The sequence below is a fragment of the Oryctolagus cuniculus genome, chromosome 4 (genome assembly GCF_051225735.1).
Source record: "Oryctolagus cuniculus isolate XC-2025 breed Fujian yellow rabbit chromosome 4, ASM5122573v1, whole genome shotgun sequence".
In the NCBI taxonomy this organism is placed as follows: Eukaryota; Metazoa; Chordata; class Mammalia; order Lagomorpha; family Leporidae; genus Oryctolagus; species Oryctolagus cuniculus.
This window is the reverse complement of record NC_142870.1, coordinates 107,496,553-107,523,702: the sequence shown is the minus strand read 5'-3', so window position 1 is coordinate 107,523,702 and position 27,150 is coordinate 107,496,553. Positions and strand designations below refer to the sequence as shown.

The window sequence follows — 27,150 nt, the reverse complement described above, 5'->3', positions numbered from 1 at the left end:
TTTTAGAAAATCCATTATGTGTTCTGTTCTAAAAGCTTAGAAAATAGGGATGGACAAACAGACAAAGTCCTTGCCCTCTGGGACCTTACATGTGGGTATGGGGGAACAGAACGCAAGCATGTCATTACACGAATGAATGAGATGTCAGAGAAGTGAGATGAACAGCATCAGTAGACACAGCAGTCAGCTGGAGAGTGGAATGGCGCTAGGCCTGGGTGCCAGTTCTGGCAGGCCACCTAGACAGGGGCATTTATTCTGAACTACCAGCAATGATCCAGCCTTGAGAAAACATGGAGAAGCCTTCAGAATTTGACATGGGCAAATGGTGCCCCCCGCCTCTCACTCCAATGATACACAAAAAATTCTAGGACTGATATCAGTAACTTCTATGTGTCTCAGTAGGGGATCCATGGATGAGTGTTTGGTGCAAGGGTTAAGAGACCACTTGGGATGCTTGCATACCATGTTGGAATTCCTGGATTTGAGTCCTAACTCTGCTTCTGAATCTAGTTTCCTGTTAACGTGTACCCTAGGAGGGAGCAGGTGATGGTTCAAGTAGTTAGGTCCCTGCCACTCAGGAAGGAGACCCGGATTGAGTTACAGCCTCTGGCCTTAGCCTGGCCCAGCACTAACTGTTGCAGACAAATAGAGAGTGAACCAGTTGATGGAAGATCCGTTTGTCTCTCCACCTTTCAAATAAGTATTACAAAAAAAAAAAAAAAAAAAAAAGGAGGGGGGGTGGCACTGTGACATAGTGGGTAAAGTCACCTGTTTTGCCAACGGCATCCCATGTGGGTGCTGGCTTGAATCCAGGCTGTTCCCTGCTAATGCACCTGGGAAAGCAGTAGAATATGGGCCAAGTACTTGGGCCCCTACACCTGTGTGGGAGACCTAGATGAAGCTCCTGGCTCCTGACTTCAGCCTGGCCCAGCACTGGCTGTTGCAGCCATTAGGGAGTGAACCAGTAGATGGAAGATCAACCTCTCTTTCTCTCTCTGCCTCTACCTTGCCTTCTCTGTAACTCTGACTTTCAAATAAAAAAAAATAATAAAATGTTCATCAGAAAATACGAAATGTAAAAAAATAGAGGATAAAAGGAGAATGAAAATCACAAGAAAAGAAAATTAAAACACAGAGAGTGTACATTTAAATGCACTGGAGGAGAATTATTAAAACTGTTCCTGGATCCTTCTAGCAAAATATAGGCACACATCAGACATTTTGTTGGCAAAGAGGAAAGTAGCTATAATTGAATAGGAAAACCTAACATACTTATATGTGACCAATAGCATAAACATAAACAATTTACTCTGGAAAAAATAAGTTTGGTAAATGCCTATGATACTGATAATAAACACAATGTGAAATCACTAGACTGGTTTGTGAAGACAGGGTCAGTTTGAGAACTTGCCTTCAGAGAAAGTGCTACTTAGGCTGAAATGGTTCAAGGCCAGTCATTTGCATTATTAGCACCCCTGCCTAATATGCATACTGAGGGTTCCAAGAGAGCCACAGGCCCTACCCTACTTTTAGGAACACATCAGCCAATCCAAAACCGATCTTCCTCCATGGGCAACAGGGAGTCCAATAGCTGTGAGAGGAAGAAGGAGGTCGCTGTGAGCCCCTCATCCTTGGATAAAGGACAGCTGGGTACTCAGGTGGGCAGGACTTGGGCAGACACAGGGCTGGGCAGCTGGATGCTGAGAGAGAGCACGGCCTCAGCTGGGAACCACAAAGTTAGGCGAGAGGAAGCAAATACACACATTCCCAGATGGAGCCATTTTATTTCCAAACATGATTCAAAACAGATATCTGATATCCTATCTCCACACTGGACTTTCATTTTATAAAATATAGTTGCTCCTAAAATCCTTCATAAAATCTGCCTTCCCCTTTATCATGGGAGGTGAGCAAGAAGTCAAAGGTTAAAAGTCATGCATGAAATATACCACCATGATAATTATACAATAGTCGTAAATTCTTCACAAATCAATGATAAAACAGGAAGAGTAATTTACAGTTCCCTATGTTGTGCAGCACTTCAAGGTTTTTTCTTCATATATTAATGTGCATATCTCACAGACAGCAATGACATTACAAAAAGATTGCCAACTTTTTCATAAAATAGGAAAAGCAAACAGTTATTGTACTAAAAAAGATCAATCTGCAGAGCATAAACATTTTTTTACCAGAATAAAAACTAAAAGAATAACTAAACTCAAGTATGTCATCAGAAACAGTGCTTGACCGCTTTTTTCCTCCACTCCCTTTCATCTGAGAGCCCTGTAGAAATCTGGAATCATTTGTTGTCTGTAATAGCTTTAGGATTCGACTCAGAGTTCTGGTAAATTTAAAAAACAAACATGTCACTTTAAAGAACTGTGTGCAAACATTAGATGTTCTCTTTTATAAAGGTAGACAAACTCAACATAAGTCCACCTTTACATGGTGTCAGAAAGAATAGTGTTCTAGGAGGAGGGGGCAAATGCGGGGTGGGGGTAGACACTAGGTGCCAATGTTTGCCCTTCACCCAGAAGAATGAGCTAGGGTTCCTCTGACAAAGAGCAGAAGGTGCAATGTGTGTCCTGCCTAAGCTACTGAACGACAGGTTGAACATCCCTCATCAGAAATGCCTGGAACCAGGAATACCACACTTGGGATTTTTTTTCTTACTTTGGAATATTTGCATATACACAATGAGATATCTTGGAGATGCGACCCAAGTCTAAACAGGAAATTCATTTATGTTTCATATATACATGACACACGAATCCTGAGGGTAATTTGATGCAACATATTTAATAATACAATGGATGAAACAAAGCCTCATGGTAGGAAATCGTCTACTCGTGGCATTAAGTCAGTGCACAGTCAACTTTGGAGCATTTTGGATTTGGGATTTTGGGGTTAGGGATGCTCAACCTGTAGAAACTGAGATATGTTTCCTAGATACGATCATAGTCTCTAATGATTTTAACTTTCATATATATGTATATATATAAATATCAAAATATTTAGGTTTAATGTATAGTACTATCAATAGCTATTTTTATCTCTTTCCATAAAATTACATGTGGATATAACTCTAAGGTAGTTTTTTAAAAATACCACTATTTTAATATTTATAACAGATGTCTTTCCAAAAACAGAATCCTAATTTTAGCTAGCTATATTAACATTAAATAACCTAAAAAACAAACAATACATTATATTATACCAAAATAGCCCCATTTTAAAGCCATAAGTGAAAAAGTTGAGTTTTTAAGAATAGACTAGACTTTCCGCAGGTATTTTTCATAATTTTAGACTAATATTAAATGTATTTTCTTTTCTGCCTATGCCAAATATATACACACTGCTCATGGTAATTTATGTCAAAGTATTTTTATGAAACATTAGATTGTTTTATTTGTGTGTTTCTACTTCTCTATAATGGAAAATTCAGTCTCAATCTAAATGAATGTGCTCACAAAAGATTTCCCAAGGAGATGGCATAACCAGAAAACACAAAAAAATCTTCACGATGTGTAGCTATCCAGTGCATGCATCTCATAATTTCTAATCATAGTGGTAGAAGGTAGCTTTCAAGTATTATTTTAGTCCACCTGGACCTGGAGCTAGCTCATAGAATGAACATTCACGAGGAAGAAGATCCTTGGAGACACTTGTCCTTGCTGGAAAGCTTTTGCTAAGATTCCCACAGAAACAAAACCATCCACCCACAAAGCCCAGAGGGCCCGTGGCCCCCTGCACCGATCGGAAAGTGCACACTCTCAACACCGCTCGGACCCAAAGTCAAGTCCAGCCACGTTCTCTGAACTCGGGGGAGGGCGTTGCCTCACCCCCGGCTGGAAGGATCTCTTCCGCAAAGAGCAGCTTGAGGAAGGCAGGGCCCGGGGTTATTTCTGGCTCCTTGTCCAGCTTGGTGTAGCTGCTGCAGGCATGAGCAGAGTCGGCTAAAGTAACAAGAACAGAGAGACCAGCGCACCTTGGGAGCCAGGTAAAGCATGCTCGCATGTCAGTTACTCCAGTTCATTTAAAAAAAAAAAAAAATGAGATTCTCCTCAAGTCTGCAGGGAGCACAGAGGCCACAGCGCCCCCGGCACAGCGGGCGGGGGGTGGGGTGGGGTGGGGTTGGGGGAGGAATGAGTCCGTTGAGAAGGGAGACGTCTTGCCAAAGCAGATGCAGAATCAAGAAGGGCTTGGGCCTTCCACAGGATTCCCTGTTTACAGATTCTGATCCAGCCACCTGATGAAACTGTTCCTGGTCCGGATGCCCACGGAGAAGTTGGTGGGCCAGCTGGTGAAGATCATGCAGCCGTGGAAGCCGTCCTCAAAGTGGTCGAGGGTCACGTCCACGCCTGCGCTTTCCAGGCGCTTGGCGTACATGAGCCCGTCGTCTCGGAGGACGTCGTGCTCACAGGTCAGGATGTAGGTCTTCGGGAGGAGCCGCAGCACCTCCTGGTCTGCGATGAGTGGGGACGACCGGGCATCCAGCAGCTCGGGGATCTCCTGGATGATCCTGGCGTCGCCGGTGGCGGGCACGACGGGCTTGTAGTGCTTGGTAATGGCAGCGGGCAGGAGGGACGTCCAGTTTACGCGGGCCCTCAGGGCCGCAGCCTCCTTCACGTCCAGCGAGGTGTGGTTGTTAACGATCATCGCCTGCACGAAGTCATAGTTGCCCTTGAAGTAGTCCACCCAGTACTTGACCATGACGTAGCGAGGTAGGATCGGGGTGTTCACATTTTGCTGGTAAGAGGGTGTGTTAAAATCTAATGCTTGCAGGACCGGATAAATCAGAGCTTGTAGTTTGAGCTTGTTTTGTAGGCTGGCATCTTGAATAAACTGGAGAGGAGGAAACAGGGACATTATTGCACTCGCTGTGAAGGGTACGGGGTGTTTGGCACTCAGAGGTTTGAGCAAACCCTTAGGTGCACCGTCCCTGAGGCCTCTAATGTTTTTCTCACACCGGCTCATTGGCACTTAGCACCCCTTGCTGGGCCTTATGGGTGGAGGGGAACATATTTAGATCATTGTATTCCTTACAAAACCCCCAGAAGCTAAAGCTTCTTAGCAGAGAGAGAGAGAGAGAGAATGGGTCTTACTCTTCCTAAGGAGGGGGGAGGGAACACTAAGTGTCCCTCCCTAGATGATGGGGCTCCCAGGTGCTTTAGCGGAACCCCAGGCGCCGCCTCCGATGGGCACTTACTCCTCACACCCGGCGAATCTAAATAGTGCTGCCGATGCAATTCCCACTCCGCGGCATGAGCGCACACACGCCCCAGCGCGGACTTGGGAAGGGGGCGAATCCCTCCCCTTCCTAGATAGGGAGGCTCCCTATGCCTCCCCATAGGGTGACTCCACTGCCCCATTTTTAACCCCAGTGTTGAAAAGCACCTATTTGTCACGAACATCTAAAAGGAAGCTACCTAGGTAACAGGGCTTCTGGAGCAACGAGGTGATCGAGGTGATCGCCAAGGTGGCTTCAGCCCAGCGGGTGGGCTTCACACCTGGACTTCAGAGCCCATCATCCCCCGGTAGGATGCTAAAGCGCTTTGTAAAAGCCAGAGGAAACGGTCACTAGATGGCAATGGCAACACGCGCCAAGGATTGCACGCGGCCTCTCGCCGAGTCCTCCCGGCAGCCCTGCAATCAGCTCAAGTCCTCCTTCTCCCCCAGCTCACGGTGGTCACGGACTTGCCCGTGCCGCCCTGTGGAGTGGATCTCAGTTCTGCCTGGCTTCAGAGCCCATGTGACTCTCCTCCACTGCACAGCCTTCCTTCTGACCACATCTGGACGCACGGATAGCAAGTGCTGATGCCACGCAGAATCAAGTTCTTGCTATTCATTAATCATTAGGAATCGGGCAAAGCAGAGCCCACACGAACAAAACAGCCGGTGCTACTCCAGGAGACCGAGAGAAGTCTGGAGGCACGAAGCCAGAGAGAGGGGCCGTGCTTGTGTTACTCAAGCCCCAGGAAGAAGCAGGTGCTGGTCTCCTCGCCCAGCTCACACAGCTGCTACAGCCGACACGGTAAAGCTGGGCTCAGCTTGTAGCATAGCACTCAAAATGGCATAACCACTTACTGTGTTTCTTTTATATTAAAGAGAAACTCTGGGTGTGTGTGTGGAGCGAGGCCTGTGCTGTGGCTTATGGGATAAAGCTGCCACCTGTGGTGCCGGCATCCCATATGGGTGCCAGTTCAAGTCCCAGCTGCTCCACTTCTGATCCAGCTCTTTGCTAATGGCCTGAGAAAGCAGTGGAGGAGGGTCCAAGTGCTTGGGCCCCTGCTACCTACATGGGAGACCCGGAAGAAGCTCCTGGCTCCTGGCTTGGGGCTGGCCCAGCCCTGGCTGTTGAGGTCATCTGGGGAGTGAAAAGCAGATGGAAGACCTCTCTCTCTCTCTCCCCCTCTCCCTCTGTAACTCTTTCAAATAAAACAAACAAACAAACAAACAAACAAAAACCAGAGAGAGACTGTGGGAAACCCTTTTTGATTTTTAAATGTGGTGTAGTGCTCCCTGGAAAGCACCTCGGAATGGAAACAAACATGGGAAGGGAGCCAGGGACACTGAATTTCCCTAACACCCACTGCAGTCAGGGTCTTCATAAGGACTCCAGGACGACACTTCCTGCACTGACCTGTCTTCCTGCTTCAAAGCCTTTGCCTCCCCTGATGGACAATGTGCTGCTCCCCTCCCCCGCACTGGCACACCTCAGGGCAGGGGAGTTACCTGCTGTCCCAGGGCAGCTGCCAAATTCCCACCCGCGCTGTCACCAGAAATGCCGATTCTGCCCGGGTCAACCTTGTACTTCTGTAAGACTTCTGGCCGCAGGAAATACTTTGTGGCCCGGGCGATGTCATGGATCTGCTCAGGAAAATACACCTGCGGAACTAGCCTGTATCTGTGAAGACAGAAGTTGTGGGCATGTGAGGATCTCATAAGTTTGTGTCGGCAGCTTGAAGTTCAAGAGGAGACATGTTCTTTTACAGGCAGAAATAAACAGAAAAGGAATTAAACGACATCTAAAGCCATCAATCCTCTTGCAAATCAAATGACTTTTGTATTAGTGACCATTCCTTTTGTTTTTTGTGTTTTGCTGTAAGGACACCAAACCAAGTAAGTCAGATTCATCACCACCAGCAACCCAACTCCAAACAAAACAACAAAAACATGATCAGACTTCAAAGGCAAAAGCAGATGTTCGTGACTGGGACATGGAGAGAGCTATCACAGACTTCAGGGTTCTGTCTCTGGAAGTTCAGTGGTCCGCTCGCTGGCCTTGACCTCTGGCCCGCTGGTGACTCAGCAGCACTGACCACTTCATTGGCATCACGCTGAGTGAGTCCAGCTGGTGTTCTTCATCATTCATTTGATAAACAGAGTAAAACTGCTCCCCACTGGTGCTGGTCCAGGCCCAGACTGGGACTAAAGAGCCAGCTGTTAACTGGCAAAGGGAAAGCCTAGTTTGCCAGCTGGCCCAGTTCAGTCCATAGCCAGCTTCTGGCACTTAGCTTATTGCCCCACTTTGCAAGGTCAGGGCCCTCAGGGATCCCATTCTGTACAACTTGTAGAGTTCATATTCCCTTAAGAGTCCCCATAACTGTTTCTGACAAATGTCCTGCCCACCCTGTTCCCTGATATACTGGCACCTCCACTTGGAGGGCCCCCTTAGTCTCCGCTCTCCTCCCTTGCTCAGCAATTCTGACTACTCATTTAATCCTTAACCAGAGGTGTGGCCTCCTCCAGGCAGCCTTCCTTGACTCCACTGGTTTCTAGCTGAGCCGGCTCCTGAAGGAAGGCCATGATAGTCCCATGTGTTGGGGTACTCTGCTTCGAAGGTACCCTGTTCTCTGATATCAGGGACTGCGCTGTGTTCATCATGTGCTTCCAGTGCCCACAGTCACCCACCCAGTAAAGCGTCTCTGGGTGGTGTCAGCACACCTCATTCTGCAAAGGAAGAAACTGAAGCAGAAAGCTGGAGTTAGGAGATGGGGTGAGGAATTGACAGGTGTTCCAAGGTGGGATATGAGCATCTTAAGTGCAAGACTATCCATGCCCATTAGACTCAGGTGCTTTAATATCCATTTTATAATTACATATTTATTTCCAGAAACTAATTTTTTCAGCTAAGCTTTATGAGGCCATTTATCTTCCCCATCTAAAATCCAGGTAGCTAATTAACCATCTTGATTTGAAATGTTGCTACAATCAAATGAACAAATATTTGTCAAATACTTTGGTAAGTAGTAAATATAGAACTAATTGCTTAGGAATTACTATATTTTGAAAATAAATGAAATAAGAAACTCCGCTAGTGCTACCTTATAGCAGATAAAATCTTCCTAATTACTTTTCATTTTCCTATAAGTATTAACAATTAATCATGCAAAATATTTTCCTCCAGTTGACTTCACAGTATTAAAGCTGCTGGTATTTCATTTGCTAATTGTGTACAAAAGGAGAAGTATTACATTTTTCTCCCACTAGGTGGCGCCATATCACAAGAGTCTACTTACCCCTAGTTCTTGGAGGAGGTATCAATTTTTTTAACGTCAGCATTATCAAGCTGAATTTTTCATTTTAATCAAAACAAATGAATTCATTTCACAAACAAGCTAATGGATATAAAGATCATTATATTTCAGCAATTTTCCACGTCTCACCATAAACTGTTTTCCTAGCTGTCCAGGAGATCAGAACGTATGCCTAACATACATGAATTAAACGGTTTTCAGGTGCTGTTCCAGAAACAGTCTCAGGGATTTGGGATCAAAGGAAATGGGAAGTCTGAAAGAGCAAGTGACTGCTTAATCTCGTTGATTAACAATTGGCTCAGAGAACAGAGAAAGCACTCCTGGAAACAAACGAGTTTGCAGCCTATTCACAGGTACTGGCTGTTGAGGGTCTGGAGGAGAGACCAAGGTCAGCGCACAGGAAGACATTTGCTGTCCACTACGTGCCTCCCAGGCCACGTCCCTGCCAAGTACTCAGAGCGGGTTCTCCCTTTTTAAGAAATTTAGAGATATGTCTGTTTTTCCCCCAGCTCATGCCGGAGAACTGACTGTGCAGAGCCAGCTACACTGCCTGTCCTTGTCCCGGCACACCCAGCACACCAGCTGCCGGGAGCAGCATCGGTGGAGACTCAGGCCTGAGGCTCAGCCTGCTAAGTCGCTGTGTAAAGATGATCTCTTTCCTGCTAGGTGAGGCACTTTGCCAAGTGTTCCACAGACACGGTTCATTCAGATCTCGGGGTTTAGGGACAAGAATGTGAGGCTGAGGGAGGGTGCCAACATGTCTACAATAGCCAGGAAGTGAAGAGCTGGGCTCTGAGGACTTCAAACCTTCTTCCCTGCTTCCCTTTAAACACAGTCTCACTCTTCAAAACCCGCAGCCTTTCAAAGACACACACACACACACACATACACACACACGAGGGGACTTCAAAAAGTTGGAAAATAGAATCAAAAGATAAGCTTATTTTCAAGTAAAAAAAATTTAAATCCATACATAGCTTTTTCTTTTTTTTTTTTTTTTTTAAGGTTTATTGTATTTCTTTGAAAGGTAGATTAGGTGCTATGGCATAAAAGCCCCGGCCTGGAGTGCCAGCATCCCATATAGGCCCCAGCTTGAGTCCCAGCTACTCCTCTTCCTATGCAACTCCCTGCTAATCCACCTGGGAAAGCAGTAGAAGATGGCCCAAATGTTTGGGCCCCTGCAACCACATGGGAGACCCAGAAGAAGCTCCTGGCTCTTGGCTTCAGATCGGCACAGCACTGGCCTTTGCAGCCAAGTGGGGAATCTATCTCTTCCTCTCTCTATGTCACTCAGCCTTTCAAATAAAATAAAACAAAGTGAAAGGAAGGAAGGAAGGAAGGAAGGAAGGAAGGAAGGAAGGAAGGAAGGAAGGAGGAAAGAAAGAGGTATCTTCCATCTGCTGGTTCACTCCTCAAATGACCGCAATGCCCAGGGCTGGGCCAGGCCAAATCCAAGAACCTGAAACTCCATGTAGGCCTCCCCTGTGGGTCCAGGGGCCCAAGCACTTGGACCACCTTCTGCTGTTTGCCCAGGCAAGCAGGGAGCCGGCTTGGAAGCAGAGTGGCATGCTGGCATCACAAGCAGGAGCTGAACCAGCTGTGCCACACTCCAGCCCCATACAGTTTCCATTACATCCATTTTCCACGGAGTTTCTTTCATACATATTCTCATTATTCCATCAAAGCACTAAATTCTCAAAACACTACGAGTCTGACATCCCAGAACACTAGCAAGATTTCAACAGTTTTGCGATATTCTCAAAAGAACTTGCCTAAGGTAATCTAGCAAAATCTGGCACATGATACATTTTGAATAACCTATTTTTCTTCCCTTCCAACACAAATGTAAAGATGAGCTACGTGTCGTACAGCACTAGCCGGGGCAGGACAGCACGAAGCCCCGCGACTTTAGAAACACGGTTCCTGGCACACCACCGCGTCGGCCTGCCTCCCGTGGCTCCACTTCCTGTACTCCAGCCATGGGGGGTGGGGGGGTGGGGGTGGTGGGGGTGGGGGGGTTCTCACTCTCTGTGCGCCGCACATACCATGTCACCTTAGCAAGTTCTCAAAATCACTCCGGTGCAAGCCCCTCTGCAGAACACTGCAATTCACTCAGCCCGGGCAAGGGCTCAGTATCTCTATTGGAAGAAAAGTTCCTCAAGTAATTACTACGGGCAGCCCGGGGTTCAAAACTACTGGAGCCCAATCACACACGCGCTCTGCTCTGAGCACAACGCCCCTGTCTCATTTGCAGTGCCTGTCTCCGTCCGTCCGCCGAGCCCTCCAGCTCTTCCTCAGCAATTGCTCCCGTCCCTGCAGGCTGCTGCTTCCACCAAGCCTTCTGAGCCCCCCAGCTGAAAGCAGGTCTCCTTCCTCGGGGCCCTCAAGGGTAAACAGAGGGGCTGGCGCTGTGGCGAAGTGGGTAAAGCTGCCGCCTGCAGTGTCGGCATCCCCACATGGGCGTCGGTTTGAGTCCCGGCTGCTCCACTTCCGATCCAGCTTTCTGCTATGGCCTGGGAAAGCAGTGGCAGATGGCCCAAGTCCTTGGGCCCCTGCACTTGCGTGGGAGACCCGGAAGAAACTCCTGGCTCCTGGCTTCAGATCGGCACAGCTCTGGCCATTGTGGCCAATTGGGGAGTGAACCAGCGGATGGAAGACCTCTGTCTGCCTCTCCTCTCTCCATATAACTCTGATTTTCAAATATAACTAAATAAATCTTTAAAAAAAAAAAAAGGGGGTAAACAGAGAGCCAGAGCACATCCCCCACGGGGCTACAGAAACCCAACCAGGGTCAAGGTCTGTCTAGTCCTTCTCCCCATGGCTTCAGCAGCTAAAAATAGCTGCACCAGGTTCAGGTGTGCAGGTGTCCTATAGCTGTGACACAGGCCATTGTAAAGCTCCAATTCCCTTCCCCAGAATTCTAAAGACCTAAGCCACCAGGAAGAACCTTGTGGGTTTGTTTTTTGTTTTTTGTTTTTTTTTTGTATGTTAGTAGAAATCAGAACCAGAAAGACATGAGTTAAATACGTCTCAAAGCGGTCATTCATTTCGTGATAGTGAAGAAAATAAAACCACTTTTCAAAGAAGCACAATCCCTTCTCTCGGTAGGGTTAATTTACCTGTGATGCTATCTAGGTGAGCTCAAGTAGCCAGCGCTGCGGAGAAGGCCCACCTCTTGCCCGTTCGGGGAGAGGAGCTCCTGCGGAATTTGGTTTGCCTGTCTCCCCAGGCTGCCTGGGTGCGATAGGGGCTGGAGTGGGGGTGAGTGAAGATCACTCCACTCATGACTCGCAGGAGGAGCCAAGCAAGGAGCGAGGGGAGGCCACAGCTAGGTCACCGCTGCACCCTGCTTCCCAGAGCGTCTTACATCTACAAATGTTTGTGGAGCTGTGCTTTGGATGACGCTAAAGCACCGTGAGGTCAGCTCAAATTCATCGAATTGTTTTCAGGATTTTTTTTGAAAGGCAGTGTCACACACACACACAGTTCTTCTACCCATTGGTTCACTCCCCAAATAGCTGCAACAGCTGGAACACTGGGCCCCTGCCAGGCTGCAGCCAGGAGCCAGGAACTCCATCCTGGTCTCCCACAGGGATGGCAGGAGTCTCCCAGTGAGTAGCACAGGCCCAGGCACTTGGGGCCATCTTCCACTGCTTTCCCAGGCCATGGGCAGAGAGCTGGATTAGAGGAGGAGCAGCCAGGACTCGAACCAGCGCCCATAAGGGATGCCGGTGCTGCAGGCAGAGGCTTAGCCTCCTCCGCCACAGTGCCGGCCCCCTCTCCAATGCCTCCATTGGAATTCAGCCCCCACCACACACACACACACACACACACACACACATCACCCGAACCCTGCCTGCTCCAGGTTGGATTTCTTATCCACAGGAGCAACACTGTCCTACTCACACTGAACTCAGTAAGTACACAGAGAGGAAAGAGGTGACCCAGCGAGACAAACATGTTCCCAAGTTAGATCTCCAAACACACTTTGCAAAGGAAAGGTGATCATGTGATATTGGCTGCTTCTCAACTGGAGCATAGGTTATCAGACTCCCGGTGCACTGGCCTGGATCTTAACCGTGTCATCTCACTATTTCTGCAAATCGAATGCTGCTGTGAATCCCACACACAGATCAATACGTTTCTAAGCTGACTTTTTCATGCTGTGGGCTACAGCATGTCTCTGACAGCGTCGGAAACCCTCTGACATCAGGTGTTCAGACTGGCACTCAGTGACAACTTTCTGAAGTCATCCTGACTCACTGCATGTTTGCTCAGCCACACACATTCCAAGCCTTGCACTAGGTGCTGGGGATGCAAAGGAAAGAGGACACGATTTCTGCTCCCAGTAGCAGCATTCCACACACACAGGAAACAGTCCTATCCCCCAATTTGCACATGAACCCGAGGTTGCACTGTCACGAGAAGTGGCACTGGCCACTGTACTGTGACAGCTTGCGGTGGATAAACTTGTGGATGCTATGTGGCACAGATCAGGCACGGTGAAAGTTCAGATGAAAGCAGGCCCTTCTTTGCTTTAGTTCTTAAAAGCATCTTATCCATCCTCTGATGTTTCAGGATGAGCCTGACTCAGAAGAGCAGAGCTTCATTCGAGACACGAATGCGGGGCCTGCAGGAAGAGCTGAGGCCTTCCGCCACCCGCTGGTATCGAAGTCCCAGAGGGCAGGGCCTGTGGGGTAACCGGAGAATTCTCAGAGTGACAAGGGAACCAAGTCCGGCTGCCCTCTTTCCTCTGAATTGCCAGGAGCTGGGGTTACCCAAAATCCCAGTGAAGGGCCCCCAAAGCTTGTTCCCTCACCTTGAGCTGTCGGCCCCGCTCCAGGGTAGAGCTCAGCTGTCTCGGCCGCCCCTGCTTTCCTCTGGCCAGCTGCCAGGCCACCTGCAACTACCATTTACTTGAAGGTTCCTGCATCGCCAAATTGCACCTAGAGCCCTTGCGTGCCATCTGGGAGGACTAGGAGCTGTTCAGAGGTGTGTGAAGCCAACCTGGCCGAGGAGGCAGCCGGTGCACCACTCAGAGTGACACAGCACGGGCAGGCAGCTAGTTTAGGGTCTGCTGAGCTGGCAGCAGCTGCAGGGCACAAGCCCTTGCCCCACGTGTAAGACTATCCTTCTATCTGTCAATCAAAAGGGCCTCTTCCGAGATTCATCTTCTTCATCTAGAACTGCGGAAAAGATTCCATGAAAATATATATATACTGAGATCCACGTGGAATTTTATGGAGGTACCATAAAACTCCCAGGTAGCTTCATGGCCAAAGAGACACCCCCCCTCCCTGCTTCATAAAGGGAGGTGTTAGCAAGTGCTCTCTGCTTCCTCTCTCTACCCCTTTCTCCTCTGGCCACTGCATACTTATGACAGGTATTTCTCAGTGTGGAGCAACCCATGCGTGTGTGTGTGTGTTCACTGCCTCACCTTTTGAATAAATGTTGCTTTATAAATGTCAGCACTAAGAATTCTTAGCTTAGCACATGGCAAGAGCCTGGAATAAAAATTCAACCTCTCTCCTCCACTTCAAGTCAGAACTGCCCATGCCCACACCCAGTGACTGAGAACAGCCTTCCCAAGAGACTGCAGAAGACAGGGCTCTCTCAGATCTCGGATCTGGAGCTGCCACAGAGCGGTGAGAGCAGCTGGCAGAGAGAGGCAGAGGGCGGGGACAACAGGATGTGCCTGAGGCACGGACAGTGGGTGAGGTTGCCACAGCCCTGGGACTCAGCATGATCAGCTTCCTTCAATGTTGGCTTCACACTGGGTCACAAAGGCACGGGGTCTCCACAGCCATCGACCTGCGCTCTGCTCCCCACCCCACTGTGTGACTGGCTGAGCTATTCAACCTCACACAGACTCTCTGGCTTCTTGGGCCTCAACTTCCTCATCTATGAAGAAGATGCCAACATATTTATCTTGAAGGCTTTATATGAGAATTAAGAAAGCCTATCTATTCATTCCATAAATATTTATTGAATAGCCATCATATGCCAGGGGTGTTTCCAGGCACTAATGATTCTGCAATTGACAAAACAGAAAAAATTCCCTAAAATTCCTGCCTTCTTAGAGTTCATATTGTCTACTTCCACTTACTACAATAAACATGCAATAAGTCAAAGACATGGTCTGTGCAGACAGTGGTGGCAGCTTTGGAGAGAAATTAAGCAGAGCCTGTGGCCTGGGAAAGCAGTAGAAGACGGCCCAAGTCCTTGGACTCCTAGACCCACATGGGAGACCCGGAGGAAGCTCCTGGCTCCTGGCTTCGGATTGGCGCAGCTCCGGCCATTGCAGCAGAGGAAGTGGGTTGTAATGTTCCGTAGGGCCGTTAAGGAAGGTGTCCGCCTGAGAATCCCCAACACAGACCTGGATGAGGGAGGGAGACTCATGCGAAAGCACATATACCTTGTCTGGCATGGCGTAGTAGTGGAGTTTTTGAATTCTTGCTACCACCATAATTGTTATCATTACTATTACTCATATTCCTCTCAGTGGTCCAGAAGAGTAGCTTATAAAAAAGTGATTACTGACAGCCAAAATGGTACTACCACGACCACCACCACACCTAAATATACCACTAAGATTTATTGCACATTTTTTTAAGTCTCAAGGTCCAAGTTATAGAACCTGCTTCTATGAAAATAACTTTTCCAACTCTTGGTGATATGTGAAACTCTTTTAAATAATCTTGATTGCTTGTCAGATTTAAAAATATAGTAGAATTAAGGAGTGAGCATTTGGTCTCGTGGTTAAGACATCTTCACCCCATATTGGAGGACTCGGGTTCAATACCTAGCTCCTGAACTCCAGCTTCCTGCTAATGTAGACCCTGGTAGGCAGCAGTGATGGCTCAAGTACTTGGGTTCCTACCACTGCTGTGGGAGACCTGGAGTTCATGGGCAGCTCCTGGCTTTGGTCTGGCCCAGTCTCTGCCGTTGTGGTCATTTAGAAAATGAATCCCCAAAATAATCAATTTTATTTTTAAAAATTAATTATTTAATTACTTGAGAGGCAGAGAGACAGAGAGAAAGAAAGATTCCATCTACTCATTCACTCCCCAGTGCCCACTATAGGCGGGACTGGGTCAAGGGGAGGCTAGGTGCTGGAAACTCAGACCTGGTCTCTGACGTGAGTGGCAGGAACCCAGTTACATAAGCCATCACCGCTGCCTCCCAGGGTCTGTATTAGGAGGAAGCTGGAGTCAGGAACTGGAGCCAGGAATCAAACTCAGGTGCTTTGATGAAGGAACCACTAGGTTAGGAGCTAGCACTACGGCATGGCAGGCCAGCATCCCATATGGGTGCCGGCTCGTCCCAGCTGTGCCTGGGAAAGCATCAAAGATTGGCCCAAGTGCTTAGGCCCCTGCACACACACCATGACTTGACTTCAAGTCAGCCCAGCTCCAACCATTGCACTATTTGGGGAGTGAATCAGTGCATGGAAGAACTCCCTGTCTCTCTGTCTCTCTCTATCTCTCTAACTGTCTTTTAGAAAAATAAATATATCTTTAAGAAAAAAAAAATAAACTACTAGGCCAAATGCCCATCCCTGTAGCATAAAATTTTATATGTTGCTGGTAACTGTATATTTCTCTAGTTTATAGTTAATTTTTTTGAAAAGTATGCAAGACTAAAATAAAAAGGTAATTCAATATGATATAAAGCTAGTTTAAAAATTTTAAGCTATATCAGAAATAATTTTTCTGATTATGTTAAATGTGACCTTAGGCAAATCACCACCCTGGACCCACATTTTACACTTCATTTTATCACTTGTAATGCAAGTAACTAGACTGGTGCTTACCTACTTATTTAATTTTTCATTTACTTATTTGAGAGTCAGAGAGACACAAAGAGACAGATGTATAAAGAGAGAACTGCCATCCACTGGTTTACTCCCTAAATACAGGGACTGGGCCAGGCTGACACCAGGAGACAGGAAGTCAATCTGGGTCTTCCATGTGAGCAGCAGGAACCCAAGAACCTGAGCCATCACACCACTGCTGCCTCCCAGGACGTGCAACAGCAGGGAGCTGGAATGAGGAATCCAAACCCGGGACTCTGATACGGGATACCGGTGTCTTAGCCGCTAGGCCAAATATCCACCCTTACACTGTTATTTAGAGTCCTTTCTTGATTAATTTTTTTCTTTGAATATCATGAATTACTTACTCAATGGAGACGATGACAGCATTCAGTTCCTCGGCCATTGCTGCACACAGCTCATCATAATACCTGATTTCTGCAAGAGACAAAGGAATAATCACCGCAGAACAGGCCATTTAATACTGTCCATTCTTACATCATTATTGTCCATGCCTAAATTCAGCTAAACATGGCTTGCTCTTAGACTTGAAGTTAGGTTATCAATAATGAAAACAAATAATAAAAAATCACATGTGAACAAGTATCAGTAGACTTATATGACAAATACAAAAATTAAATCTGGTTTCTGTTAAAATGCAGTGACTGTAGGCGCCGGCACTATGGCTTAGTGGGTAAGGCTGCCGCTTGCAGTGCCAGCATTCCATCTGGGCACCGGTTTGGGTCCCAGCTGCTCCACTTCTGATCCAGCTCTATGTTATGCCTGGGAAAGCAGTAGAAGATGACCCAAGTCCTTGGGGCCCTGCACCTGTGTGGAAGACCCAGAAAAAGCTCCTGGCTGTGGATTGGCACAGCGCTGGCCATTGAGGCCATTTGAGCAGTGAACCAGGGGATGGAAGACCTCTCTCTCTCTCTCTGCCTCTGCCTCTCTGTCACTCTGCCTTTCATTCAAATAAATAAAATAAATCTTTAAAAAAAATGTACTGACTGTAAATAACAGGAACTCCATATGAGATTAGTTTTGAATACGTTTTTTAGCTAACTAAACATTTATTTCATAATGGACTATAATGAAATGCTACAAATTAATTCTGAATTTTGTAGTTATTCAAATGTATGCCTTTCCTTGAAATCATAGCAAATAAGCAGTTTCCTCCTTGAAATCATAAAATTTTGCTCTTTTAACATCCTCATTTGCTGTAATTCAAAAAGTCATCTATCTGAAGAATATGTCATTCTCTTTCAACCAACAGAGATGAAACCAGAATTTAGGATGTCTAAGCATTTCTGAGAAAGTGGATCCCAAGACCTCACAGTGACAGCAATTTTCACATGCAAGAAGTTGATGCAGTAATGAATTCTCCATTATGCCAGCAGAGAGCCAGGTATTGCCTCTTTACAGGCTTTCCAAGGCAGCTGGAAATCTCAAGTTTTAAAAGCCAATAGCCTCTTGCATCCTCACCAGCCATGCTGCTCCTCGGGCAGGGTTGATCAGTGACAATGGTGCAGAAAAGGCCAGGCTGATTCACATAGCACCTGCCAGTCCTGCAATCTTCACTTCCTTTCCTCCAGTACCATGCCTTGCCTGGCAAGCATCCAATGCTACAGACCAGTCTTTTCTAAGGCAGAAACTGTCTTCTCCATCTCGAGCCCAGGTACCCCTTGGGTGACCAAGGATCCAGGTTGCCCACAACTTTTTGAGTTTTTGCACTGAAAATCTGCATCCCAGGAAATCTAAATCTTGGGCACATCTATGTATTCAGTTAGCATCTATTGAAAACATGAACAAATACCTGAAAAAAGAATAAATGAATATGGAGCTAAATAAAATGGAATTACCCCCAAATATACACTTTTGGACAATTAGTGTATATGCATGTGTGCATAAATATATATATGTATATAAATCATATAATAACAAAATAGATGGACAGAACAAGTTGTCATTGCCTCTGAACTTCAGGGATGACAAAAGCTCGGAGCAGAAGATGAAGAAGTAGCTCTGAGATAATTACAACCAGAGCAAAGGGCCTGACTTCATTGGCGCTAGACTCCACTTGGCTGCCTACTGTTTGGAACTTGTTAGCTTCTTGAAAGGCATCCAACTCTAAAGAACAATTTTTTTTCCCTTTTGGTGGTTGCATACCCTTTATATGTTAATCTTAGGCTTTATAAGCACATACAATGTTGGTGAGTTAACATGTGCATAAGAAATAACTACTCTGTTTTGCACAATGACACCTTTAGATAATTCTGTAATACCTCAACCCAGTCAAACTTCTCGTTTTGGTGCGGGAAGGTATTCTCAGCACTTCACAGAAAGTTAGTCTCTCGCAAGAAATATTCTCAAACAGTCTGCCAGAACTAACACACCATCCAACAAGCACGGCGACATAGGGTAGCCATGTAATCAATAACTCAAACCAGAACTTGTTTCAGAGCGGCAAGGGGGACACTATTCATAATTCTGCTGGACAACAGGCATGAGGAGGACCACCCGAGCCTCTGAGACCCCTGCTCCTTACCCAATAGGAAAGCCAAAGTCAAGTCCGTGGCTCCCCCAGAACCCCCCACGACACCCAACAGCTCGGTGGCCAGGACGTACTTGCACTTGCCAAGGCCCAGCCTCCTCCGTGGATGTAAACGACGCTGCGCTTCAGAGACTCCCCTGGCTTGAGAGAGCCTTCGAATACGCGGACTTCCACCCCATCGAAGTCAGTGTCGGTCACCTGCACGTGGGCGGAGGACCAGGCGCTTTTCTTGCCAAAAGCAATGATGATAAAATTCAGCGCGATCAGGTGATGGCTCAGTCCCAGGTAGTGTATCAGGTTACTCTGTAGGACAAGGGAGGGAGGAAGAGGAAGAACACAGGTCAACGTTGTTGCCTCCAGAGCTACACTCGGCAACTCTCGCCATCTGAATTCTCCACCAGCAACTGGACCGAGGTCTCCCTGGGCACCGCCTTTCCCTTACGCTTTCAGAGCAGCCAACACATGTTTGTATCTGAGATGACCTTTCATTTTCAGACCAGCTCTGGGATGGAAATGGAGCAGCTATCATCAGACCCATGTTACTGAGAATCTTTAGAAAGGCACTACACTTGCCCATTTAGCTGCATAAGTGGTGGTTCTAGGACTCAAACCTAGGACTTGTGAAGTCCAGGATTCATTCCTTTCCCTCCCCCTCTAAATAAGCAGAACACAGCTTCAAGAAGAAGAATAGTTAAGTGTAAATGAAAGTGAAGTAAGTTTTATATTTACTTAGGAATTTTTTTAAGTAACTTTTTTTTTTATTTAGTTGAGAGGTGGAGTTAGAGAGAGAGAGGACGGGATGGGTGGGATAGGGAAAGAGAGGTCTTCCATCCACTTGTTCACTCCCCAAGTGGCCGCAACGGCTGGAGCTGGGCCAATCTGAAGCTAGGAGCCTGGAGCTTCCTCTGGGTCTCCCATGCAGGTGCAGGGACCCAAGCACTTGGGCACCTTCCACTGCTTTCCCAGGCCACAAGCAGAGAGCTGGGTTGGAAAAGGATCAGCCAGGACACGAACTGGTGCCAGCATCACAGAGGCTTAGCCTACTACACCACAGTACCGGTCCTACCTTAAGTATTGTTAAAGTGCTTTCAAGCTTATATATTTAAGTATGTCTAAACTATTTTGAGAGAAGGAGGAAGTAATGAGTGAGTGAGAAAAAGGAACTAGGTCACTTGCAGCCCTGGCATTTAACAGCAGACCAGTTCAAACACAACCAGGAACATTTCAGAAATGTGCAAAACGCCCCAAGACTGGCATCCCTTCTCTTCAGAACCTGACAGGCATCGAGCTCAGCATTAAGCATTCACAGGGTGTTATCTGCTTGCAGAAGAAGCATAAAGGAAAAGACCTGGCCACCTGCCCTGCAAAGACCCATCAGAGTTCATTCCTCTTTCCAGTTCTACAAGCGCCTCAAAAAGGGGAGCAGCTGGAGAGAAAGAGTGCTCTTTTTGTAGGACATGAAACAGAATCCTGGTGATTAGTGAAATTATTAATGCATCACAGGATCAAGGAAACCGTGTTCTTAGCAGAATCAGAACTCTATGATGTCTGGAGTGCACCATACTGCAGCTTCCCGGCCATGCACAGAGCACACTGATGTGCCACGAGGGCACAGGTGGGTGCTTGGCCTCTGTGCAGCTGAGCTCCTGAGCCATCTACCCCAATGTCCTCTAAAGATACTATTATTGCCTACATATCACTGGCTTCTGCATTGTGCATTCAGCCATCTGCAGGTTGGAAACGTTTGGGCCAAAAAACTGCATCAGTACTGAACATGAACAGGCTCTTTTCGCTTGTCACTAACCCTGACAGTGGAGCAGAACAACTATTTACACAGCATTCACATGGTACTGGTATCATAATAAGTAATCTAGAGATAACGCAAAGTATACGGGAGGATGTGCACAGATTATATGCAAATTCAAATGTACTTCAAAAAGTCTGTGGAGGGCCCGGTGCTGTGGCATAGTGGGTAAAACTGCCACCTGCAGTGCCAGCATCCCACATGGGCACTGTTTTGAATCCTGGCTGCTCCACTTCCTTGTGTGGAAGACCTGGAAGAAGCTCCTGGCTCCTGGCTTCGAATTGGCCCAGCTCCAGCCATTGCAGCCATTTGGGGAGTGATCCAGCAGATGGAAGACCTTTCCCTCTCTCTCTGCCTCTTTGTAACTCTGCCTTTCAAATAAATAAATTAATTTTTAAAAAAGTCTGTGAAATAGTATTAAAAGATATGTTTGGGGCCAGCACTGAGGCACAGTGGGTTAATGCCCTGGCCTTTAGTGCCAGCATTCCATATGGGCACTGGTTCAAGACCCAGCTGCTTCACTTCCTATCCACATCCTGGCTATGGCCTGGGAAAGCAGTAGAAGATGGCCAAACTCCTTGGGCCCCTGCACCCACATGGGAGACCTGGAAGAAGCTCCTGGCTCCTGGCTTCAGATCGGCACAGCTTCAGTTGTTGTGGCCAATTGGGGAGTGAACCAGCAATGTAAGACCTCTCACTCTCTCTTTCTCTCTTTCTCTCTCTGCCTTTCCACTCTCTGTGTAATTCTACTTTCAAATAAATTAAAAATAAGATAAAATAAAAGATATATTTATTTTGGTACAAAAATTTTAAAAGCTACGCATACAAAGAATCTTTAAAAAATTCATAGGAAATCATATTATGAAAACACTATATAAGAGTTTCAGTGGTTTTTTTTATTTTTTATTTATTTGAAAAGCAGAAATAGAGAGACATAGAGACAGAGATCTCTCATCCACTGGTTCACTCTCCAGATGCCTGCAAAAGCCAGAGCTGGGCCAGGCCAAAGCCAGGAGTGGGAAACTCACTGCAGGTCTCCCATGTGAGCAGCAGGGATCCAAGTACTTGAGCCATCCCTGCTGGCTCATGTGTATTAGCAAGAAGCTGAAACCAGGAGACCTAGAACTCGAACCCAGCACTCTGATATGGAATGTGGGCATTCCAACCAGTGTCTCAACCACTCTGCCAAATGCCCACTGTTGGATTTCAATTTTTTGCACCAAAAATAAACCATTTTTAAATTTTATTTTTCAGCAAACTTTTTGAAGTACCCTTGTACTACACCATGTTATATAAGGGATTGGAGCATCTGTTGATTTTAGTATCCTGGGGAAAGGGGTTTTATATATATATATATAAAATGTATATATGTATATATAAATGTATACATATATACACACATATATATACAAATATATATGTATATATAGAGATATATACATATATACACATATGCTTTGTCATGAAAAGAGTTGGAAGGCACTGCATTATAAAAACATTAGTGAGTGTTCATGAAAAATAAGAACAAGAGGCAATTAATTTAACAATGAACAGCTATTTCAAGAATCCATTAATATTCATTTGCTGGCAAGTGTGAGCATCAGCAGAGCAAATGAATATTAATAAAATGATTCAACTCCTATATGTGTCCTAACATCAACCACCCAATTTACTAAAAAAGTTAAAACACCATGAATGCCCTTGATATCACATAAGTAAATAAAGGTAAACATGGACACATGTGTGTGCATGTGCAAACATGTGTACCCATAGAGGATTCCAGCCAGCCAGTTGAGTTCTCTGGCTCATGGGGGACAAGTCAATCATCTTTGGAATTCATGTTGAAACCTTAATTCAACTTAGGGAATACTGTGCTCTGTGAGGGCACAGTTGGGAATCACTGTATTTGCAAAGGATTCTGGAACAGACACAATAAGTCCTTGTCAGCACTGTTACCAATTAACAGAGAACACGCAGAATCCATTGCATTTCTCACAGGACGAGTAAGCTGATAGGCATGAAATGATGAAATGTGAACAAACAGCAAACTTGGCTCTTTCTGGACTGTTATTTTTCTTGGCTAAACAAAGACTCCATTAAAGAGTTATGACAAATTATATACAGTTTTCAACTAGAGGAAAGCTGCAAAATTAGTGTACTGTCTTTACAAGAAAAAGAAGGAAAAATTGTTAGTTTTATGAGAACCCACCTTGGACTTTATTTATGTGGTACCTGCCCTGAAGGCACACAGACATGACTCACATTGCCCATACCTCTCCAGAAACGGCCCTGCTCCTCAGCTGGCATTCACCTGCATTAGCAGAATTTCTGAACAACCATATCATATCTGTACTGTTCATAATAGTGACAGGGTGAGGGGTAGCAGAAGTGCCGGCTAGGAAAAGGACAGTATATGGACACAGGAAAGAAGGGTGTTAGAGGGGATGCGTGGATAGGTGGGAAAAGAATCTAGAGGAACCGGCGCTGTGGTGCAGTGGGCTATCGCCCTGGCCTGAAGTGCTGGCATCCCATATGGGCACCGGTTCTAGTCCTGGCTGCTCCTCTTCCAATCCAGCTCTGTGCTATGGCCTGGGATAGCAGTGGAGAATGGCTCAAGTCCTTGGGCCCCTGCACCTGTGTAGGAGACCTGGAAGAAGCTCCTGGCTGCTGACTTTGGATCAGCTCAGCTCCAGCTGCTGCAGCCATCTGGGGAGAGAAGCAGTGGATGGAAGACCTCTCTCTTTGTGTCTATACCTCTCTCTGTAACTCTGTCTTTCAAATAAATCTAAAAAAGAAAGAAAGAAAGAAAGAAAGAAAGAAAGAAAGAAAGAAAGAAAGAAAGAAAGAAAGAAAGAAAGAAAGAAAGAATCTAGAAAGCTGCTAAAGGAAAAATTATGTTAATGTTTGAAATTAGAGAATAGGAATAGAAATCCCACATCGATGGCAACGCTGTTTCAAAATGTGAAAATGGAGGTGAAAGTTGTGCAGCAGGTTAAGTCACCTCCTGCAACCTGGATACCATAACAGAGTGCAGATTCTAGTCCCAGCTACTCCACTTCTCATTCAGCTCCTTGTTAATGTGCCTGAGAAAGCAGTGGATGACAGACCAAGTACTTGGGTCCCTGTCACCCACATGAGAGACTCGGATGGAGTTTGGGGCTCATGGCTTGAGCCTGGCCAACCACTGCTTTTCTCTTGCATTTGGGAAGTGAATCAGCAGATGTAAGCTTAACCTCTCTCTTTCCTTGTCTCTCTGATGCTTTGCCTTTCAAATAAATAAAATAAATAAATTTGAAAACAACGTCGGGGCCAGCGTTGTGGTGTAGTGGGTAAAGCCACCACCTGCAGCGCCGGCACCCCATATGGGCACCGGTTCTAGTCCCAGCTGCTCCACTTCTGATCCAGCTCTCTGCTATGGCCTGGGAAAGCAGTAGAAGATGGCCCAAGTCCTTGGGCCCCTGCACCCATGTGGGAAACCCAGAAGAAGTTCCTGGCTCCTGACTTTGGATTGGCTCAGCTCTGGCCTTTGTGGCCATCTGGGGAGTGAACCAGCAGATGAAAGACTTCTCTCTCTCTGCCTCTCCTTCTCTCTCTGTGTAACTTTATCAAATAAATAAATAAATCTTAAAAAAAAAAAAAACAATGTAAAAATGGAGAGGACTAAACAGTGACTTGCCATTAGCCATTTTCACTGTAACAGAAACCTTTAACAGTGTCAGTAACCCGTCCTTAACCACTGTTACTGAGAGACCACTAATAAGAGCCATTACTGCTGCAGGGGCTACATTCAGTGCCAGGTGTACTGCGGGATCCTGGCGACAATCCCATCAGGTGAGAACTGTCACTTTCCGTGCAGAGAGGAGAGAAGCTTAGAGATTAAGTCTCAAGTGCAGAAGTTGCTATCCTCAAACAGTGAGGGGCTGCAGGACCACAAAAGGGCCTAGAAATGTTAGGCATCTGCTCTGAGCCCTCTCCAGTATTAGATGACATTCACATGTTTATGTAACAACACCAAATCATGAATACACTGCAACTCATTCCTCCAGTATCTACTCTTTCCCTTAGCGATTATTGTTCCCCGTCACCCTTACTGCCCAGCAAATAATAGCATTAGGCAAGTCTTTCCACAGTTGTCACTTCACTGAAGGGGTAGGAGAAGAAACTGCAAAAAAAAACAGAAGTGCCTTCGTGCTGCAGGAGAATTTTAAAAACAGACACCAGCTTAGCAGACTGCTTGATGAATAAGGAGGCTCCTAGAATAGAAGGTGATACCCCAGGCTAGGTGTGGGGAGAGTGGAAGCAGAAGCGTTGGAAATGAAGCAAAGAATGTATGGAGAGGGGCCAGCACCATGGTGTAGTGGGTAAAGCCTCTGCCTGCAGTGCCGGCATCACATATGGGCGCTGGTTGGAGTTCTGGCTGCTCCACTTCTGATCCAGCTCTCTGCTATGGCCTGGGAAAGTCCTTGAGCTCCTGCACTCACGTGGGAGATCCAGAAGAAGCTCCTGACTCTTGGTTTCAGATTGGCTCAGCTCCAGCTGTTGTGGCCATTTGGGGAGTGAAGCAGCAGATGGAAGACCTCTCTCTCTCTCTCTCTCTCTCTCTCTCTTTTTCTCTCTCCCTCTCTAACTCTTTCAAATAAATAAAATGAACCTTTAAAAAAAAAAGAATTTGTTATTCTATGCCAGTGGGTCTCCAAATAACCTTTGTAGTTCTCCTCTCCAGATTCTGTTCTACTAATGCTTGTTTCAGAAAATTCTACGATTTCATGGAATATTCATTTCTCTGCTTGAGAATATGTGGCCTTGTTTTTTGGACATGATCAAGTCTGGATGGCCTTCAACATGCAGGTTTACTCTGTTGTTGCTCACACTCAGCTTGGGCAACTTACACTTGAGGTTCATGAACGCAGAAATTTTATTCTACACAGAATCAGTCTTTATTACCAAAGGTCATAGAGCTGTAAGTCAACCAACATTAGTTAGGTACCTACGAGGTAGCATCTCTGCCACATACTACAGGAATACAAATGAAGGTAAAATATAGAGAAAGCACTGAAGTAGGTAAGAATCTTTCAAAGTCTTGTCTGACTTTCTCCTTTTCTCCAAAATTCCATTTTTCCTTTAAACTTGTGCAATTGTATTTTAAGGTTTTTTTTTTTAAAGATTTATTTATTTGAAATGCAAAGTTACAGAGAGAGAGAGAGAGAGAGAGAAACTACCATACACTGGTTCACTCCCCAAATAGCGGTAATGGCAAGGGCTGGGCTAGGCTGAAGCCAGGAGCCAAGAGCTTCTTCCGGGTCTCCCAGGGACTTGGGCCATCTTCCACCACTTTCCCAGGCACATTAGCAGGAAGCTGGATAGGAAGTGGATGAGCTGGAACTTGAACTGGTGCTCATATGGGATGTGGCACCAGTTTTAGCCACTATGCTTGCAGCACCGGCCCCTGGAGACTTTAACTTTTAAGGTAAATCTCATGATTTTAAACTATTGACCCAGATTGATATTGAAAAAAGTTGCAGAAAAGCAAAACACATCTGCAGGCCAAATCTAGACTACAGGGCCACCAGAGGCAACCTCCAGTATAGAGGCTGATGCAGTCTGACTGAATCTGAGTGTGTAGCTGGCCAGGTGGTAGCAGATTCAACGCCACTGTCAAGGGTAGACCTCAGCTGGCAAAACAATCTCTATGGTGAAACAACAAAGACATTAGGATGCTATTTTTTATTTTTATGACTCTGTACCTTGGGAAGAGTTTCATGGCCAGGGTGCACCCAATAGATTGGCAGAGAAGCACTGGAGGCAAAGGTAGCAGCTATAAGAATTCAGCCATTGTCCACCAGACAGCAGATGAAGGTCTGCCCTGAGCAGACTCAAAGGAAGGGAACATAGGCGAGAGTCATTGCTGAGGCAGAGGGGCCAGCCTTGGCAATGGCTCATGGAGTGGAGGAACTGGGGCCTGGCAGGCCCGATGGAAGGCCACGGGACAAAGAATCCTGGAAGGGCTTCACCTGGGCTGTGAGAACAGAGGCACAGGTAGGGCAGGGAGTTCATTTTAGAATCAGTCCTTGTAAAGCTCTTTGGGACATATCCAGGTCCCAAAAGACAGAAAGCAAACGCAGCGTCAGAGATGCAAGGAGGTTGGATCTCCTGGAACCAGAGCTCAGCGGCAGCTGAGACAACTCAAACAGCAGGAAGGCTCACAAGAGGCAGCAATGAGACCAGACATAGTGTCAAAGGTGCAGACCAAGGAGGAAAATATTATTTGACAGGCTAGAAAGAAGAATCCAGAGGGAAAGCTCTATGGAGGTCAGAGTGGCAAGAAGGGAACTAAGTGAAAATCAGAGTACAAAAGCCAGATTTGAAAGAATTTCAAAGGAACAGCTGACAATTAGGACACTGAAGGAAGCTAAGGGCTGAAAAATGGCCAGTATCACCCTAA

At 46.3% G+C, this 27,150-nt stretch overlaps 1 protein-coding gene across 2 annotated transcripts in view; it reads right to left on the bottom strand.

The window, feature by feature from the left end:
• Window positions 1-1,764: 1,764 nt before the first annotated feature.
• Window positions 1,765-27,150, bottom strand: part of NCEH1 (neutral cholesterol ester hydrolase 1) — a 70,460-nt gene continuing 45,074 nt past the window's right edge. For both annotated transcript variants that reach the window (XM_008266500.5, XM_070072510.2), the window contains exons 2-5: window positions 18,979-19,207; window positions 16,722-16,791; window positions 6,736-6,907; window positions 1,765-4,845 (exon numbers count right to left, since the gene is read on the bottom strand). In XM_008266500.5, coding sequence (XP_008264722.3) covers window positions 4,228-4,845; window positions 6,736-6,907; window positions 16,722-16,791; window positions 18,979-19,207 — 1,089 coding nt within the window. In that variant the 3' untranslated portion in view covers window positions 1,765-4,227. The remainder of the gene's footprint in view (window positions 4,846-6,735; window positions 6,908-16,721; window positions 16,792-18,978; window positions 19,208-27,150) is intronic.